Raw genomic sequence first — 19,530 nt, 5'->3', positions numbered from 1 at the left:
CCCAAACCTGAAGAAACACTGCGTTTGTCATGTCAGAGTGATAATACTTCAAGAAGACATTGTAAGGCAGCTAAGATAGCTCAGTGCTACAGCTGTAACTTCAGCTGTTCCCGTCTATTCCTGCCATTGTGACTGATACAGTTTGCACTCTCTGTAGCATGTCTTACTCATAGTAGTGTAACTGTTAACCAGGACTTTGAGTCAACTATTTTTATGAAACACGCAAAACGTCAGATTGGAATTACAATGAATTAAGTACTGAAGCATCTGTAGCCCAAGAAAATCAGAATCTTACAGCAACGCACTGAGGATTTTCTGAAACAAAGCAGGTAAAAATACATTCAAATCAGTTCTGAAATGTTGTATGGATGGACCCATAGACCAAAGGAAATTCCCAACAATTCCAGGGCAACAGTGCCATCTTGAGGTCACCAGAGAACTAAAGAGGAAAGCTGCAGGATTCCTCTGAAGGTGTTTTACTTCGAAAGGCAGAAATTACTTGTTCCATCTGTATATTCCAAGGGGGAAAAAAGCCCAAACCTCTCAAGGCATTTTCTTAACTTGGCCCTGTTAAAAGCAAAGCATTTGCAAACACCAGCCATCCCACAACGCTGCCTTTCCTGACCCATTCATTAGTACTTTATGTTCTTGGTTGCTTGCTTTCCTCCTTTCACTAACTGGTACCTGCATTTTGAGGACGACAAAGCCCACAACTAATTCTTGCACTCTACGGATTTTTGTCAGATTAGACTAACCTCACTGCATCCTGCAGCCTTGGGTTTTCCATGGGCTGTACAATGCAGATCCCCATGAGCGCCAGTAGAACTGCATTGCAGATTTTCTGGTTGAGGCCCAGAAGAGAAAGATCTGAGTGCACAAACATGATGAGAAAGCAGGGATTCACCCTCCAAACACATTTGAGAGCTGCTTTGGCTCTGCATAGCTGCCAGGCAATTCCACCACCCCAAGCACTGGCTCATGACCACTAGGACAGTGGTAGTTTTACACTAGCAACCAAAATGGTCATATTCTAACTTTTAAGCAAAGGTTGTGGTGAAAAGAGTAACCACTAGGCAAGCAATTATGACAAGCTCTGCTGGGTAGTTAAGAATCTAATAGAGCAGAACTATTGCTTGGTGACACAAGTAGTTGTCTATCAGCAAATACATCACAATTAATGTTTCAAATAAGATTCTCTTCATGTAAAAAACCCTACTTAGAATACATCTTTAGCTGTATAGACAGATGTGTAGATGTATGAGATAACATTCATGGCCCAATAAGGAAACAAGTGTTTTGAAAATAAGCTGTTTTCTAAGAATGCACGTTTTACGGCACTTCAAACCAGAGATAAGAGATCTTTATACAAAATAGATGCCAGGCATTACAGTGCCAAAGGATTGTTTTAAATTCACAAGTCATTTAGTTCATTAAACTTACACCAGCTTAAGCAAGCAGCTCCCACTCTGGCAGACAATCGTGCAGGGAAACATGGAGATACCTCCATAAGCTTCACCAAAGTAAGGATTTTCTATTCAAAGTACAATTGCCCCTCCTCAGAATAGAGATGTAACACTCTGGCTGGTGTCCCATCCAGGACAGCAGTCTCAGGGGATTAGTTTATAACTGATTTCAAAGCAAAATGAAAAAGGTCTTGATGATCTTTTGGACTTGATAATCTTAAAGGTCTTTTCTAACCTAGTTTATTCTATGAAGGTACTATTTCAAATGCTGTGCTCTGAAGCAGGCCTTTCAGGAGCTGATGGACAAGCCCTTCAGTTACCCAGGCAGAAAGGAATATAAATTCCTCAATTACACTAAGCTGACCCATGCCACTCCTTAATCAGACATTAAACTACAAGTAGCCTGCTTTGATAGGTCACCCCCTTAGTAGAAAGAGACAACACAAAATCTCCTTTTGCTCTTTTGACAGTTCAAAAACAATTACAAGCGCAGACAAAAAGCCACTGATTTTCTACATATACAAAATATACTTCTCTCATCAAGTACTGTCCGTTACATACAGCATCATTTTAACCTACCGATTGTGAATCTCTGAACATTTTTTATCTAAAAAGGTCTTCACATCAGATTTAAGAACATCTGATTTACACTGTTTATATTTCAGAAGAGTAATGGATGGTAAACAGGAGGACCAAATGTTTTTTCTTAATACAATTCATTCAGTTTGCTTGATTTGGTATGAAAACTGCCTGTTTTCATAACATAATCTCTTATGCTTTGTTCATGAACTATCTATTGTAGATCAAGAACTTGTACAACAGCTGTTAAAATAAACTTTCAGTAGGTTCCAGCTTAAAAGAGAGGCATGAGTAGCTTCCAGCACATTTAATCAACTTTTAAAAGTTAAATACTTTACACCTGTGTTATAGTTTCAGCGCATGCCCAAGATTTGTCTGCTCTTCAGTTGATAGTTCTTTTCCAGTTCAGCCAGTGCTTGAGCCCGTAGATTGGCAGCATACAGACGTTTTTTGATATCAGAGCATTTCCCTTTAGAAAGGGGATGGTTTTCCAAATTAACAGGAGTCCCAGCATTCTCTTCGCTTCCAAAATGTACTTTCTTCTTGGTTGTAGGGAAAGGCAGCAGCAGTGCGTTATCTTAGAAGTCAAAACATAAAGACTGAATCAGTGCATCTTTCAGCATCTCTTGCTTAGCTCATATTTTTTAAGCCTTTTACCCATTTTGCTATCTACCCATGGCTTTAAGTGATCTAATTAAATGCATTTCATAGCAACAATTCTTTTCCATTCTTCCTTTCCAGCAGTAACATAATCCAGTTCCAAAGGGAAATAGAGAATGGGAGTCCCAGCTATGAAACACCTTGTCTTTCCTTCATAGCAGGGACAGACCCAACCTGCCCTTCCTACATTACCCGCATTGTTCTAGCTCTATCCTTGTATTAAGTCAATGGGGTACAAACTAGGCTCTGACTTGATGAATAGTGAATTTTGGTGCATTTAAGATGATCGAGTTACTTTCACTGCAGCCACCCGAACAGGAATTTTCATGTTATAGCTCTGCTTTAGCTGTACAGAACTGCCACAGTGAAAAGGCAGTTAGCTTGGTTTGTTTTTAATGACTTGGGATACAAAAACTACCATCAAAAGCTATCAAAACATCTGAGTTGTTTCTCATAAGAGCCAAGTTCACAAAGCTCAGCTTAAGGGGTGGGGGTTTAATTTTATTTTTAATCAAAGGTCTAACTATCCTAATCTTAACACTGCTGAAGCCTTAATTTTCAATTCATTAAGCTGGAGCAAAGACACAATAAGCAAGTGAGAAGGGCCAAAGGGAAGAGGCTAGTGAATATTTCAGCACTTTATAGTTTCATATCAGTAAACTATATCTGTTTTAACATTAAAGCTTTCCCTAAGAATCAGAAAATCCCTGCAAAAATAGGGTAGCATGTAGGGGACTGTCTTAGAAACCAGGATTTTTGGTTTGCCATTTTATCGTGAAGTGAACCACACACTGAGTTTGAGGAGAAATTAGGGCTCTAAGATGTGTGATATGTTCTGAAAAATACAGTACTATTTGAACAACTGAAGAGAATGGACACAAGTGATGTTGGTAAAGTACTGGAGAAACAGTTCATTCATATCAGAACAGGGAGACTTTTAGAAACAGTATTACAAGAGTACTGTGGAGTGAAGAGCAGCAAACATTGTGACAAGTGTTTAGTCAAGTGATCTACAGATATCGCAAGATTTGGTCAGTCTTTTAATAAATATAGTCACTTTTCCACATTACCCAGCTTAAGGTATTAACTGCTTGAAGTGGTTCAAAAATTAATATCCCTGTTAAGGTCAAAATACCTTGTAAAGGGGTGGGAGATTCAAAAGAGAACTGAAGCAAATGCTGAAACTCATCAACCTTCAGTCATCCAATATTAGAGGCAACATCAGAAAAGCTCAAGGCAAGTTTATTTTTCATATTCTTTCATGTGCCAAAGTCAGACAATACGTTGAGAGAGGTGGAATTCTCAAAATTGACAGGGATGTTAGAAATAGCTCAAGCACCACTCACTGCTGGTGGCATTTAACTTGTGCTCTTGCATGCTGCGAGAGGCACTGGAACTTCAGCTTTATTTGTATTTGAGGCTGAGAGATGCTTATCTTGCTTTACCTGACCAAACTAAATGAAGATGTTATTGCTGCATGTTAGAGTGTTCATGTTTCTTTGTTTTAGAGCACTACTTAGGACCCAGCCATTTAATATTCCATTTAATATTCTACCAATATTCCAAAATGCATTGAGATACTTGAATTATTTTTACTATTAAAAGATGGGTGCAATGAAGAGATGATGCTACATCTTATGATAGCAAGGACTGAACAACTGAGGCCAAAGTGGATGTCAGATACTGACGGCATAACAAATACTATAAGAGATTAGACTACAGGTAGTCAGGAAGCACTACAGCACATTTTTAAAGCCCTCCTTCAGTGTGTTAAAAACTGGAGTATGATAGTTATAGTTTGTATTCTTCAGATGCAAAGATCTTTAGACCTTGTATGATGCATCAATCACAGCTGGGTCACTTGCAACAAGTATTATTTCCCACCAAATTTTTGGAAGCTGAAGAGATTAAAAACATGTGAAATTTTATTAAAGTTAGCTATATCAAAAATCTATAAAAAACATCCATAAGTAAAATAACTGCAGCTCTGAGAAAAGGTTGGGTTACAAGTCAGCACTCCTATTAGCTTACAACAAGAATCTAGTTTCCAAAGCAGCACAAGACCGCAGTGCTGACAGTGGTAGCTCATACTCATGGTTGAGCATCATCCACTGTCTTTTTGCAAAGCAGAAAATCAAAAGTCTCTTCCCAACAATGCAGAGATACTGGGGTTTGTATTGCTACAATAGGGCTAAGTACAGCATATTGAGCATCAGAGGTATTCTTCTCATCATTCCAGCCTACATTTATCAGTGCCAGTGGCTTCTTGTGTATTTTCATACCTGGACCATCTGCACAAGCTAAAATCTTCTGCTCTTTGTAGAGATTGTAGCTCTTCATCAGGTTTTCAGCTCTGTTTTCAAAAGAGAAGTTTTAAGCTTTTTGTCCTAAGATTGTAGAGTTTCTGCTACAGGCAGTTCTAGGTTAGTAAGATACCTGGCAAGTTTGTCCTCTGCCAGTCTCTCACGAACACAGAGTTCCCGTTCTCTCTCTGGAAGTAGAAATACAGTAGTATGCAGTGTTAACATGTAAATGTTAAAGTTAAGAGCGATTGTGCATGATGGATTTTCTTGCAGGAAAAGGCAGTAGTTATGGGTGCATCTGACAGTCTATATTTCTGCATTTATGGCTCTAAACAAAGGTAACTGCAGATACATCTTTATCAAAGCACTGATAAAGCACTAGGCAAGTACTCTGAAATGCTAGGCAGGTCTTTTTTCCCCTTCCCCCAAATCTCTGCCATATGAGAATGGCATAGAAGCTACAGCATCTTTTTGTTCTGCACATTAAGTCATGGCACACAACAGCAGATCTAAATATTTCGATACCAGATACTATGATTCAGCTATGACTAAATGCCCCATTTACAGCAGCAGCAGCTGTTATTCAGGTTTAGAAAACAATTTATATTGTTAAACTCTGTAATAGAGAGTCTACTGCATATGCAAAGAGGCATTTCAGGATATTCCAATGCCTGAGGACCAGTTATCTATACAGTTTCACAGGTAAGCTACCTGTAGGGTGCAGCTTTTATAAAAGCAGTTTGCTTACTCAAGTATATTTTGCTCCAACATCAGGCTGACCTTAGGTTACATGCTAGTACAGACAATGTTAACTTACACAGTGGGTGAAAAGCAACATACACTGCACAGTGCAGAATATACCCAGACCCATTTTTCCTGTATACTTTCCTAATTGCCACTCATGTTTCATCTTCCCAAGCCAGACTTCTATATCCAAACTGCCAATTATATCTTACTATCTTGAAACAAGAACTAGTCTAGATAAACCCAGGCATTCTTGGTTTAGTCTTCAAACAGAAATGTAGTAGTGAATGTCAGACTACAATAACCTAGTGCATTAAAATGAGGGGTTTTAAAGCCATCTACCTTTCCTTCCTCCACACTTACTGCTTCGAATCAGAATCCCACTGCCACCCCCTTCCCAAAGTGGAATATCATACGCTCCAAACGTTGCTCTCTCTCCTTAATGGCTTGTTCCCGCTCCTGTAGTTGCTGTTCCTTCCGTTTCAGCTCATTCACTGCAGCATCCGAGTACTGCAGCCTTTCTGGCTCCCATGATCTCCAGCCTCTTTTATCCGGGTTTTGTCTTTGTTCTTCTCTCACCAAGTCTGCTATCAAGGGGTGCTGCAGAATATCTTCAACAGAAGGTCTGCAATAATCCTAAAGGGAAGACATTACCAACAGGTTCCATCTGTAACCAAGAAACATTAAAGGCCAGGGATTCCCAAGCAAGACCCACTACAGGTGGAAACCAGCTGAGGTGCTATACAGTGAAGGAGAAGTTGGAGAAAAATGGAATTAGGAAGGGGTAGCACAACCAGATGACAAAAGCCAAGGGAGGAGGCTGTTACCAGCCCTCAGCTCCAGAGGCTACAAGGCTGGCTCTCTTAACCCAGGGTCCCACTCCTTTCAGGGACAGAATGGGGTGGTGAGCCTACATAGGCATTGTCAGTAAGTTCTCTAGCAAGCACTCTGCATCTGTAGTTGTCACTTGATTCCCAAAGGATCCATACCTGTTGGGAGACTTGGGTTCTTGTTACAGCTTTGTTGTCCCATGCAGTATTCTTGTCAACACCCCCATGCCTGCCATGGGGGGCAAGCCATATGGTGGCCATATAAAGCAAACCTCAAAATGAAGACAAACCAACCCCTCCAGCTTCCAAGCACACCAGAACCATTCTAACCCTAAAGTTATAAGGCCTTAAGTATGCTGTCAGGAAATTCTATATAAGACAATATTGAGACAGCCTTTTGGCATCCTGAACATAACACTTGAGCTGCTACCTTTGTTTAATGGACTCAAAGCACAATTCCTCCTTCCCCTAGAGGTGATATTGCCAGTGACAAGGTGATAGCAACAGTACTTCAGTTTCTTTTGTAATTGAGAAAGAAAACTAGTATTTCAGTAGCGGTCCAAGTTCTAGATGGAAAAATGAGTAATTGATTCTTACCTTTACATTCAGCATCTCTTTGAGAAGTTCATTCAGCTGCTCTGAGTAACGATATGGTATTCGTCTGAATTTCCCTTCCCTTATCTTTTCTGCCAACTCCTTTTGGCTGCAAGCTCTAAATGGAGGCCTGAAAAAGAACATTTCTCTTGGTTTCTTCCACTAATTTTAGTGACTCATTTTCATTTAAATAAAAGAATCAGACTAAGAAAAAAAGCTGCAATCTTGCAGGCTTGCAAGGCTTGTTTTGACTACCTAATGTCAAGACCAATACAGAAATAAAAATCTAGGACTAGTTTCTAAAGCCTTTATGCTTTCATCTCTACAAATCTTAATCATACACGTGTTAATGGCTGTGTTTCTACATTCATTACCACACTACTATACTTACGAGAGAGCACATAATTCATACAGGAGACATCCTAGAGACCAGATGTCAGATTTTTCATTGTATGACATGTAGTTCATTTGTTCCTAAAGAAAGAGAACAATCTTTGGTTTATTAGCTAAGACATTGTTCTACTATTGCAGGATAATCAGCTACTCTTCAAACCTGAATTAAACCATTATTTACTGGGGTTACTTTTAAGATACCATCTTAATCTCCATAGCTACTCCTAGTAGCAGGATTTTAACAAGTTGTGGTAGTGCTATACTGTAGAAGTGCTGCACCAACCTTTAGTTGATACAACTCCATATTTCAGTCAATGTTACTCTTTCCCACACAAAATGCACTGTATTAGGGAAGTAACTCCTGGCTCATTTCCACAAATTAAAATCCTACCATCAAGAGGTAATTTAATAAGCTTTTTACTTTAACATGATGAAACAAAAGCATTCAAGCTTTCCTGTTCCTTTTCAGAAACAATATACTCCAACATCTCTCTAATATTCTAAGAACACGTCAAAACTTAAACAGTGAAGAGCAACTAGTAACTCTATCGAAACCTCCTAAGCTTTCATGGACTGAGAGCAACACTGCAGAAAACACATCTTGGAGGAACAAAAGGGGAGATGAGGCACAGAAAGGAGGTCTTACTGGAGACATGTAATATGGAGTTCCAACAAATGTTTTGGCAAAGCTGGTGTCATGGTGCAATATTCTTGCCAGTCCAAAATCTCCAAGTTTCACATTCTGCTTGCTATCTAGAAAGACATTTGCTGGTTTTAGGTCACGATGCACGGTGACTCCACCATCACTCCGCCTGTGACATTCCTTCAAGGCCAGTGTCAGTTGAGTCAGTACTCTGAGAACAAAGCTTTCTTCCAAGTAATGCCTGAAAGATGATCACATTGTTTAACAAAGGTATTCTCAGAGAATACATCATTTTTAAGCAGTTGCTGCCAGTCTTAGCGTGGCAGTAACTTTTTAATACTACCGTTACAAAACGTCACTGAATCAACCCAGCACCTTCACAGAAAACTAACAGCAACAAGCACTAAAAAAGGAAATTAAAAAAAAAATCACTCCAAATATGCTGGAAGACATCTAGACTTTTGTTGCAGAACCCCTGTGATATTTCCTTCCTCCCCCCAAAAGTTTAACAAAGATGTAACATTTCCATTGCTTACAGCACAAATACCAGCTTGATGCTTTTGTGATGAGATCTGTCCCTTTGATCACTTATGATAACAGTGTATTGCCAGCTGTTTATAATGAGCACCATGGAACAACAACAGAGCCAGGACAGGACTGATTTTTAATATAACCTTCCTCAAATGAAAACACTGATGTTTGGGGGCAGCTGCTGTACCATTTTAGACTGTTCTCACAAAGTGACACACATGATGCTATGTACTTGTTTAAGAATGTGAAAACTGATTATACTTAACTAGGCTGCTAAGTCTAAATCAGACCAAGGTGAAGTCTTATCAACTTGGTGTCTTCACAAGCTTTGTATGCAGGCACATAAAGTAGTTTTTAACACTCTTCCCTTTCATGCATCCTGCTGTTCTAACAAAAAAAATAGGGTACAAGTGGTTTAACTGATGGGCAAGCCAGAAGAACCAACAGATCAAGCTGCCTATCTGCAAGACCTGCTGGCTTGCGTTTTCAACCCCATGCATAGCATTGCAGCCAGAAACCCTGCAACAACTTATGCCTTATAGGAGAGCTCAGGTTTTTTACTACTTCAGCATAAACATCTGATCAGGTGGTGCAGTCATGAACACAATTCCCACCAGTGTTATATTCTTGTACAAAACCTTTCGTATTTCAGAGGAGTTGCTAGGTCCAAAGGATTAAACCTTTCCAGAAATTAGTAGCAATACATTTCACTTTTCTTCAGATTGCCTGGGTATTTCATACAGTCACAGGCTGGTTTGTGCTGGAAAGGACCTTAAGATCATCCAGTTCCAACCCCCTGTCACAGGCAGGGACACCTCACACTAGAGCAGGTTGCTCCAAGCCCCTGTGTCCAACCTGGCCTTGAACACTGCCAGGGATGGGGCAGCCACAGCTTCTCTGGGCACCCTGTGCCAGCGCCTCAGCACCCTCACAGGGAAGAGCTTCTGCCTTAGATCTAACCTGAACTTCCCCTGTTGCAGTTTGAGCCCATCACCCCTTGTCCTGTCGCTACAGGCGATATTTCAAGCTAGGCACCGCGGAGCTGCCACAGGCGGGTTCCACATACCTCTCTCTCGTGCACTTCGCAATCAAGCTGGCCAGGTCCCCGCCGTCGCAGTACTCCATCACGATGTACAGGGTTGTGCTGCTTTTGTCGATGATCCGATCGTAATACCGGACGATATTGGGGTGCCTCAGCTCGCGGAGCAAATTCACTTCCGAAACAAGCATTTGCTTCTCTGCCTCCGACATCGTGCCATAGTCAAGCTCCTTCCACACCAAGATCTAGGGAGGGGAAAGCGACCCTTAGGGAGCGCCTTGCACACGGGCCAGAGCTCCGCAGGCGGAACAGGGGCTCCCAACGCCTACCGCCTCACCTTGCCGTCTGCCTTGCGGCGCACCTTGCGGCACCGGCCATAGGAGCCGGCGCCGATGGTCAGCAGCACCTCGTAGTCGTCGGGCCGGCCGGGCATAGCGCCGGGATCACCTCAGGCCGCGGGGTCCCTGCCACCGCGCCCGCGCTGTTTAAACGCACCGCCCCTCCCTCCCATTGGCCAGACTGCCCCGCCCCGCCCACGCCACCCGCCTTCCCATTGGCTACTCTGCCGTAAACAAGCCACCGCCGGGCTGCGGCCGTTACCGGCACCAGCGGCAGCGGGCAGGTATCGCGAGAGGCGGCGCAGCCGGTCGGGGTCCCGGTCGGGGTCCCGGTCGGGGTCCGGTTCCTTTGCTCTCGACCCGGTGTTCTGAGGAGAACGAGCTCCGCAATGACCCGCACCGAACTCCGGGTGTCTGCCGCCGGCGGGCATCGACCCGCTCTCGCGTTCGGGCGGCCCCTGCCCCTCCTGTCGCCGCCCCGGTGGCGGCGGGCGCCGTGAGGCGTGCGGGTGTAGGTGAAGGACGTGCTCGTAGCTCCTCAGGAAGAGTCCCGGGAAAAATAACTTACCCTTTGATACTGAAGTAAACTCGTATGTCACTGTATAGAGAGAGTTGGGCATGGACCAAGGACTCTGAGGATGAGGCAGGCGTGCAGCAAGAGGACCCGATCGCTTCTCTCAAGTGATAGAATCAGAATCAGACAGGTTGGAAAAGACCTTTAAGCTCATCAAGTCCAACCGTTCCCCAGCGCTGCCAAGGCCACCACTAACCCATGGCACTGAGGGCCTCGGCTACACGGGGTGTGAACACTTGCAGGGACGGTGACTCCAGCACTGCCCTGGGCAGCCTGTTCCAATGCCTGAGCACCCTCTGGGGAAGGAATTGTTCCTCAGCTCCATCTGAACCTCCCCTGGTGCAGCTTGAGGCCGTTTCCTCTTGTCCCATCCGTTGTTCCTTGGGAGCAGAGACCAGCCCCCTCCTGGCTCCATCCTCCTGTCAGGCAGTTGCAGAGAGCGATAAGGTCCCCCCTGAGCCTTCTCAATCAATGTGGGCTTCCTCCTGTAGGTGAGGCCTGAGAAATAGACCCAAACCATTCTATGAAAATGGAAGATCTCGACAGAGAGGTCTTTAATGTAAAAAAACTCCAGCTATTTACAATAATAGGAATTTGTGCTGGAAAACTGTACTTTAAAACCAGTGAGGAAAATTCCCCATGATTCTTCAAGAAATTATACATTAAGAACTCCGAAAGTCCTGGTAGCATTGCTGTTAAGCCATCTGTGAACACTTGTGTTATACCACACATCAGCACCTTCTGAAAATCAACCAAATAATGTAGCGGCTTAAAATGTAAATTTGAAAACATGAGTGCATGGCTCCATACCCAGAAGTTGAACCAGCAGTACTATGGTTACATTAAATGACACTAAATAGCACCACAATATACTGGGTAACATTACAGGCATTTTAAGAACCATGTAGTGTATTTTCTAGCATCATTTAGGATAATTCTGGAGTGATACCAGAGTGCAGTTCTAGATTCAGTCTAATCTTTTTCCATCTGGAGGTGGCTGTACCTGCAGCAAGAACTCCTGGTTCTTCAGCAAAGAATTGTAACAGATTTTATAATGTCTAAATCAGGTGTGAAAGGGAACGGTTGTATTTGTTGACCGAGAAATCCAGCAATAGGACAGAGTAGATTCTCATAGTACATCTCCATATGGTCTCGTTAATCATTCCCCCATTTTGTTTCAGGCTTTGAGAAAGGTTTTGGGGGGGTAGGTGTCATGCTATTACTGAATATTTATGAAGTATTCCTACATTAGTCTATCGAAAAATCTAAGCCTTTACTGTCATCGTCAGGAGGCACAAGAGCTCCTGTCATCCATTATCAAAATCCTATAGCTTTCTGTCTGTTGATAAGGTCTGCTCATTACATGAGCAAATGAATTATACAGCATAAAGAGATTTTAGTTTTCTTGTTAATGAGTAACATGGTCTTCTAAATGGTTCATTTTTAGCACTGATTTTAATTACCTTAAAAGAAAATCCTCCCATACGCCATTAGCATAATAAATAAATTATGGCAGTATGCAATAAGAATGGTCGAAAGTACTGTATGTATTATTCAGGCCGTAAGCTCCATTGCTGGTTTCAACTACCTCTGTTTCCAACTTCTGTACTTTCAAATTAGCAAAAGGTCATCATGTATTCCCAGTGTTATCAATGGGAGCCTTTATATTTCAAAAGAAAGAGAGTAGCTTTTCAATACTGTGTTTTGGCGAGGGCCTGTCCTGAAAGTTTCTTTAGAAATGTTGCTTTGACTGAGGGAAATGTCAAAATGTCATGCTGCAAAAAGCGCAGTCATTTTACTGCTGATCATACTTAAGAGCTAAGATGGAGAAAAATGCTTTTCTAAAAGTGGTCATTAAAATTTTCAGTAGGTGCTCCATTTCCTTTCTTTCTAATTTTCATGCTGGCCATAGAAAAGAACGCAGAGTCCAGTGATTCCAAAAATACATCTCAAGTTTGAAATGGGGGCCCCTTTTGTCAGGTATTGTATTTTCAACTCTGATCTCTAGGTCAGGAGCAACTTCTAGATTTCTAGTCTTGAAAAGATATGTGCTGACTTCAGATCTTTGAAAGCTACCAAAGTTTTCAATTGTTTGAAATTGAAAATTTGCCAAAAAAGCTACCAAAGTTTTCAATTCTAATATTTTATTCTGCCTTTTTTTTTTTTTAACATCAAATTTCACTAATAATTCCTCAACACACAATACTGTGAGAGACTGAACCGAAATCAGACACCACTGTCCATTGTCTCAAAGGTTGGTATGAGAAGCTGAGATGGGATTCCACCATCCATTGTCTCAGAGATGGGTGGGAAGAGCTAAGACTCTTCCATCCATTATCTCGCGGATTGGTGTGAGGAATTGCTGTCCATTATCCCAGGAATTGCTGCAGACATGCAGTTGAAGAGCTGGCTGCAAGGCCAGTGAAACTGGTCCACCAGGAACGTGTGATACATGACACTAAGAACAGAGATACTCCCCCACAGCTCATTATAAAAGGGGGAAAAAGGTAATCACCAGGGAGAGACACCTCCGTGAGGACGCTCTCCACCGATGACTACTGAGGACCCTGGGGGACACCCTCCACGAAGACAACTCCAGTAGGACACCTCCACGAGGACACCCTCCACGAGGACAACTCCACGGGGACACCCACCTCCTATGACAACTGTGGACCCTGGGAGCACTCTGCTCCCATACCAATTACGGACCCTAAAGGACTCCCACCACCTCCGATACTGACTACGGATCCCCGGGGCACCACTGGATCCACGGTGGTGACTATCTCGCTCTCTCTGCACCCTAAATTCTTGCTTCATTTCTATGTTTTGTCCTGATCTGTCTCATCGCTATCCCCTTTTTTGCAATAATTTCCTTGTTTATAATAATCATCTTTTGTAGTAAAACAACTGATTGATTGCAGTCCTTTACCTCGTTTGTGTCTTAATTTCACTCTTGGGATCACAAAGGAAACGGGTCCGACACTGGGGTTTTCTCCAGTCAGACCCTGATAAATACATACACACAAATTACTCTGTAGTTCTCCACCAAAGTTTGTCAGGTTTTGTGCCATCTGTCACTTGTGCTGTAAAAGTACTTTTTCCCATATTCCAGGGCTTAGTTATCTGACAGAATATTGAATGCTGAAGATAAATAATATGATAGGTATCTGAAGAATTCTTTTAAGTGACAAGAGGAATTAGAAATATTGGAGTGACTGAGACATGAGTGGTTTATTTTAGTTAGCTTTCACCATGTGAGTAGTTTGGGGTTTTTAATATTCAATTGTATTTGTCCTTACATGTCTTTATGCACACTGGGGTTTTGGGTTTGTTTTCTTTCCTCACCTTCGCTCATTTGGTCCATGCACAGGAATTTTAGATTTACCCAGGACTATTGTACAGACAGGACACTATTTTATTTCTAATTTTCTAGTTGTTGACTTTAATGTCAAAATTCCCATCTAGGATTAACAAAAACATATAAAATGCTGAGCTATTACACAAAAGCTCTATCTAAAAAGTAGCAGAGGGTAAAAATTCCTAGTATTTTTCCTTTCTTGGTTTGGGAGGGAAACAAAGAACACGTTCACTGACGAAATTGTGCACAACACAGCTGTGGGCAGGCCAGCAAAGAATCAGAATTTAGAAGCATTAATTACAGTGCTCAAGTCCATGCTGCTCTTCCAGTTTTTGTAATGTTTGGATCCACAGCCAAGTTAGACTCCAAAAGCAATGCATGCAGCAGGCAGGCTTCAGTAAGGGAGCTTGTTGCAGCAGCTGTACCTTTATGGTTTTGTATTACATAAAAATGAGGAAAACATAAACCCACATGAAATAAGTTCAGCAGCAGGTTAAGTTTTTACATGAAGCACTGAAAACCCAAAAAGCTGACAGCATGGGAATTAATGAGGAGGAGTCTGAGGAGAGCAACAGACACTTTTGCATTCAGGGAGGGGAGCAGATTAATTGTACTAACCTGAGATTTGCTTCATCCATTCCTGTTATTCTGTAAAGGAATATTTAAATACAGTACATGGCTGGACATTTGAAAGTATATAATTACTTAGCTCTGGTTCTTGAAATCAAACTACAGCTCTATCTATTAATTACATACATCTTCATAGGTATGCTAGTTTCCAAAATAGTGTTTATTTACCTGAAGAACAGAAAGTGCTTGAATTGATCTTTAAGACCACTGTTTAAACTGATTAAGGGGCCATATTTTTGAGGTACATAGAACTTCAAAAGTCAAATTCCTGGGTTACCTTAAAGCCTAAATTCATCAAAATCTGAAGAACTGGAATTGTCTCTAAGCAAGAACTCTAGTATGACAATCCTGTTGTGGGTTTGCTCTCTAACTCATTCCTAGGAAAGCAGGCAAGTTTAGGATCTATGCCTCAGTTTTTCTTCTTTTGAAAGGCTGCAATGATCTGCAAGGTAAGTATGCTTTCCTTCCAGACTGAGGTTTATGGGTAGTAGCTCTCAAAATATTTGACCAAAAAATGCTTTAATTGGTACAATAAGTAAATATTTTGCTGACTGAAGCTGCCTGATTTTTTAAAAAGAAACAATATTAGGGTTTCTTACTGCGGAATGGTCAGTCTCAAATGATTTCCCATTAATTTATTTGTACTAACAGGCCCTTCAGATGTATTGGGAGAAATGTTTCCAAGTTTGGTCATCACCAGATCTGCATGCACCATTACTGTCACAGGTATTTGCATTACCAGGCCAGTAATCCTGTCTCTAGCCCCCCATGTTTAGACCCACACTATGATCAGAGTGATAGATTATAGATACAGTAATAGAGTAATAGATTTTCCTCTGCCTTGTGTCTCCTGTAGGAGAATAATGCGCAGAAATCACGTCAAAATTAAAGTGATATCACTGATAATGATTGCAAAATCTCTTCCACGTTCTCTCCCAGATCATCACACGTGGAAATGTCATGCAGTTCAGGCTTACTCTGAATCCAGGACCTTTCTGTACACTCAGAAGGCAGTAAGGCAATAAGATCATGTGCAATTCCTGCCAAATATCTGCTGCCTTAAAAGCCACCATGCTCGGGAAGTCAGGCAGCAGAGCCTTCAAATGGAAGGATTCAGTGTACTTTTGGGCACTCTTCAGTGACACAACAGCTTCTGTGAAGTCTTGATAACTCAGCTTTTAAGCTTGGAGGACAGCCGAGCCCTCTCCAGCTTCATTCACACCACACTCCCTTGGGCTGAAGCGTGCACTCACTGACTCACTGACCACAGCTTTAAAACCAACTGCCAGCAGAGACACAGTGCCAGCCCTGTTCCTATTCTAATCCAGTTTAGTCCTCATCAGTCCTACATTTTACTAATTTAGTAGCAAATGGAGAAAACTTTAGTTATCTATTACAAGTAGAATACCTGCTTCAGGTACTTTTTTGTAGCGGATACCAAAGAAATCGGTTTACATTCTCTACTGATCTCAAGTGACAGTGCCTAGTCTTATTTGGGCACTGCCCATAACACACAGTCAGATTTTTGTAATGTTAAAGGTTACAAGTTCATTAGATAGATGGGTTAGAGACAGTGTTTTCCGTGGAGCAAGGTCCATAAGTGATTGTAGCACTGTTCTAACAGGAGGCACTTGTCACTGTGGGGACCCTTGACAGCGCAAGTACATGACATACTATAGCTCCCTGTAGAAACATGCAGAAACCTTATAACAATCCTTTGCTTCAAGGAAATGAATAAATGTCTGCGCCAAGAATATCAGTTACGTCTGGTGTAATTGACTGTTAAGGCAAAAAGGCCATGTGGTTGGAGCAGAGAATAGGGAGACAGAAATTTTTGGCAGAAGACAAAGATTCTGGTACCAGATGGTACAGAACTCCCTGGTGTCCCTAAGCTCAAATTAGAAGAAAGTGGCTGCCTGATTTTCAACAGGAAATATTTGAATTTTGGAGCTGCTGTACAACTGTAACACCCATTGCCTTAGTGGGGATCCTGGTATGTGGGTTTCCCAGTGACAATAACAAAAATAGATTTTGAAAACAAGACCGTTCAAATGCAACCATCTGGAGTGGCATTTTCCACTGTGAAGGCTTAAAAGCCAGTGTTCACTTCGCACCAGGAGCTCCATATCTCCCTTTCACTGGGGAGTCCGGAACTGGACACAGGACACCAGGTGAGGCCTCATCAGGGCTGGGTAGAGAGGGAGGATCACTTCCCTTGACCTGCAATGCTCTTCCTAATGCAGCCCAGGATACCAGTGGCCTTCTTGGTCACAAGGGCACATTGCTGGCTCATGGACAACTTGTTATCCACCATGACTCCCAGGTCCTTCTCTGCAAAGCTACTTTCTAGCAGGTCAGCCCCCAGCCATGTACTGGTGCATGGGGTTATTGCTCCCCAGGTGCTGGACCCTGCACTTACCCTGGTTGAATTTAAAATGGTTCCACTCTGCCCATCTCTGCAGCCTGTCTAGGTCCTGCTGAATGACAGCACAGCACTCTGGGGTGCCAGACACTCCTCCCAGTTTTGTGTCGTCAGGAAACATGCTGAGGAGCCACTTTATCCCTTCATCCAAGTCATTGATGGATGAAGGGATTGATGAGTAAGTTAGACAGTACTGGAGCCAGTATTGACCCGTGGGGGACACTGCTAGTTACAGGTCTCTGGCTAGACTCTGTGTCACCGATCACAACCCTCTGAGACCTGCCATTCAGCCAGGTCTCAATCCACCTCACCATCCACTCATCCATCCCACACTGCCTTAGCTTGCCTATGAGGATGTCATGGGAGACAGTGCTGAAAGCTTTGCTGAAGTCCAGGTAGAAAACGTTCACTGCTCTCCGCTCATCTATCAGCCGGTTGTCCCTCTATAGAAGGCAATCAGGTTGGTTAAGCATGATTTCCCTTTGGTGAATCCATGCTGACTGCTCTTGCTCACCTTCTTGTCTTCCACATGCTTAGGATGAGCCGTTCCATCACCTTTCCAGGGATTGAGGTGATTGGTCTGTAGCTCCCAGGGTCCTCCCTTCTTGCTCTTTTTGAAGGCTGGGGTGACATTTGCTTTCTTCCAGTCCCCAGGCAGCTCTCCTGATTGTGACCTTTCAGAGGTGATTGAGAGTGACCAATGATACCCACCAGCCCCCTGAAAGTCCTGAAATAGCGGATGGCCTAGGGTTAAGAAAACCAATTTGCAGTCTCTCTTTACCCCACTCAAAACAGGCTCGCTTCCCTTTGTCTTCTCTTCCCCTTTCTAAGAAGAAATGTGATTTCAACCTATCTTGTGTGATCCTGCCATGCCAGATACCCTACCCAGCAGAGGTGTGTTCAGCACTCTCTACAAATACCCGCAGAAAGCAGAGCCCAGGGCAGCTCTAGGCTCACTACCAGTTGCTCAGACATGGCCTCTCCTTGGTCCCAACCTGCTGCTGGAACTTTGTGACCTTCCTGTGGAGAGCCATACTAAAGACTGATGCTGGAGCTGGCCACTGAAGAAACCCAGACATGGCCAAAACAGCAAGATGTGTGAGGACAGGCATTACAAGCAAGAGAGAGGCAGGTAAGAGGGCTGGGAAGAAGAGGGCTCAGCCTGAACTGCTCCTAACTCATGGCCCTGATAGCCTCCTGTTAGCTCAGAAAAGCAGTTTAGGGCTATTAATAGTTTTACAAACAACATGGACAGGTTCCTATCCAGCTGATGACAGACATTTCCTTAGCTTTTAATATCTTAACAGCTGAATTTGTGAAATCAGAACTTATTTCTGTGCTAAGGCGTTAACACAAAGTCCCAGCTCTGTTCAAGTCAATAGGTGTCTCATCTCTGACTTCACTCTGAATAGCTGGTGTAGGCTTATTTTAGTAACTAGCCCTATCTCACAGTGACTAGAATAAAAAGACATAATCTGTAAAAATCAGTTTAAGTATGATACTTGAAAAGCTTCAGGAAACAAGATGATTTGAGGGTGCTTCTGTAAATGTAACTTCTACAAGAATAACAGAATCGCCTGCTTGGTCTGACAAGCAACATTTTTGCTGCTTCCACCAATTATCTCTGTTGACTCCAACCAGGATACAGTCATCTAGCTCCAGTTTTGAGTGAGTCCTTCCTTTACTTTAAAGAAGGACAACAGGAAAGTCAGTTACCCTCATGCTGCTGTTCAAAATGGTGAGGCTTGTTTGTACTGAAACCCTCCCTGTTGGTTTTCCTGTGCAGCCACAGTCAAGTCAGGCACAGTGGCTGAGTGTCACTTTTGTGTCTCTGGAATGAAAGGAGCTCTGCTACCAACTTCACAGGAGACAGGTAGTGATCAAGAGTTTGATCTTTCCATGGGTTGCAGAATAGAAGAAAAAGATGCTTTTATCATTAATATTCTCATACCCTTATCCTGTAGCAATTTATCGCACAAGCCAAGAATTATCCCTCAAAGATATGTAGAAGATAAATCCTCTCAAACTGGTCTATGAGTAGCAGAGCCAGCGAATGCTGGATTCGTACAGATTTGAGTTCTTTGTCTCCTAAGCTCTGCTTCCCAGCGTGTGATAGCTGCATGTTCCTCTGAGATGCCCACTGGGCACAGACAGCACATGCTGCAGTTACTGTGCAGCCATCCACAGGCTGGCTAGCTGACCAGGTTATAGAAAATGCTGTATTCTGCCTACTTTTCTCATGGGGGTCATTAAACTGGGGGGTTTACCCTCCATGTAGCTATCAGATTTTCAGTAAAAAACCCTCTTAGGATCACACTTGGGACTTCTACATCATTTAGATGCAGCTGAGTACATATGGCAAATAGGCCTGAGAGCTATAGGGCAGAGTAAAACCAGATGGATCAACCACAAAAATCATCTCTCCTTAG

At 42.6% G+C, this 19,530-nt stretch overlaps 1 protein-coding gene across 2 annotated transcripts; it reads right to left on the bottom strand.

Annotated features, from left to right (window-relative positions):
- Positions 1-1,344: 1,344 nt before the first annotated feature.
- Positions 1,345-11,623, bottom strand: NEK2 (NIMA related kinase 2). Of its 2 annotated transcripts, none has more exons than XM_030499871.1 (9): positions 11,565-11,623; positions 9,807-10,024; positions 8,213-8,450; positions 7,565-7,647; positions 7,177-7,303; positions 6,166-6,385; positions 5,139-5,193; positions 4,985-5,055; positions 1,345-2,619 (listed from the first exon to the last, which is right to left on the bottom strand). In XM_030499871.1, the coding sequence occupies exons 2-9, from the start codon at positions 9,989-9,991 to the stop codon at positions 2,396-2,398; spliced, it is 1,203 nt and encodes a 400-aa protein (XP_030355731.1). In that variant the 5' UTR covers positions 9,992-10,024; positions 11,565-11,623; the 3' UTR covers positions 1,345-2,395. The 2 variants fall into 2 exon arrangements, with proteins under 2 accessions (XP_030355731.1, XP_030355730.1); XM_030499870.1 differs by lacking the exon at positions 11,565-11,623 and adding an exon at positions 10,117-10,262.
- Positions 11,624-19,530: the final 7,907 nt, after the last annotated feature.

The sequence above is a fragment of the Strigops habroptila genome, chromosome 10 (genome assembly GCF_004027225.2).
Source record: "Strigops habroptila isolate Jane chromosome 10, bStrHab1.2.pri, whole genome shotgun sequence".
Taxonomy (NCBI): Eukaryota; Metazoa; Chordata; class Aves; order Psittaciformes; family Psittacidae; genus Strigops; species Strigops habroptila.
Note: the sequence above shows the minus strand (reverse complement) of the source record. Positions and strands in the feature narration are given on the sequence as shown.

Bases quoted from the DNA above. Each gene is read 5' to 3' on its own strand.
- NEK2 (XM_030499870.1), bottom strand. From the start codon at position 10,212: ATGCCCGGCCGGCCCGACGACTACGAGGTGCTGCTGACCATCGGCGCC. The intron at 7,648-8,212 runs GTAAGACCTCCT...CTCTTTCTTTAG, and splicing joins CTCCATATTACATGTCTCCA to GAACAAATGAACTACATGTC. The intron at 6,386-7,176 runs GTAAGAATCAAT...TCTTCCCTTTAG, and splicing joins AAGAGATGCTGAATGTAAAG to GATTATTGCAGACCTTCTGT.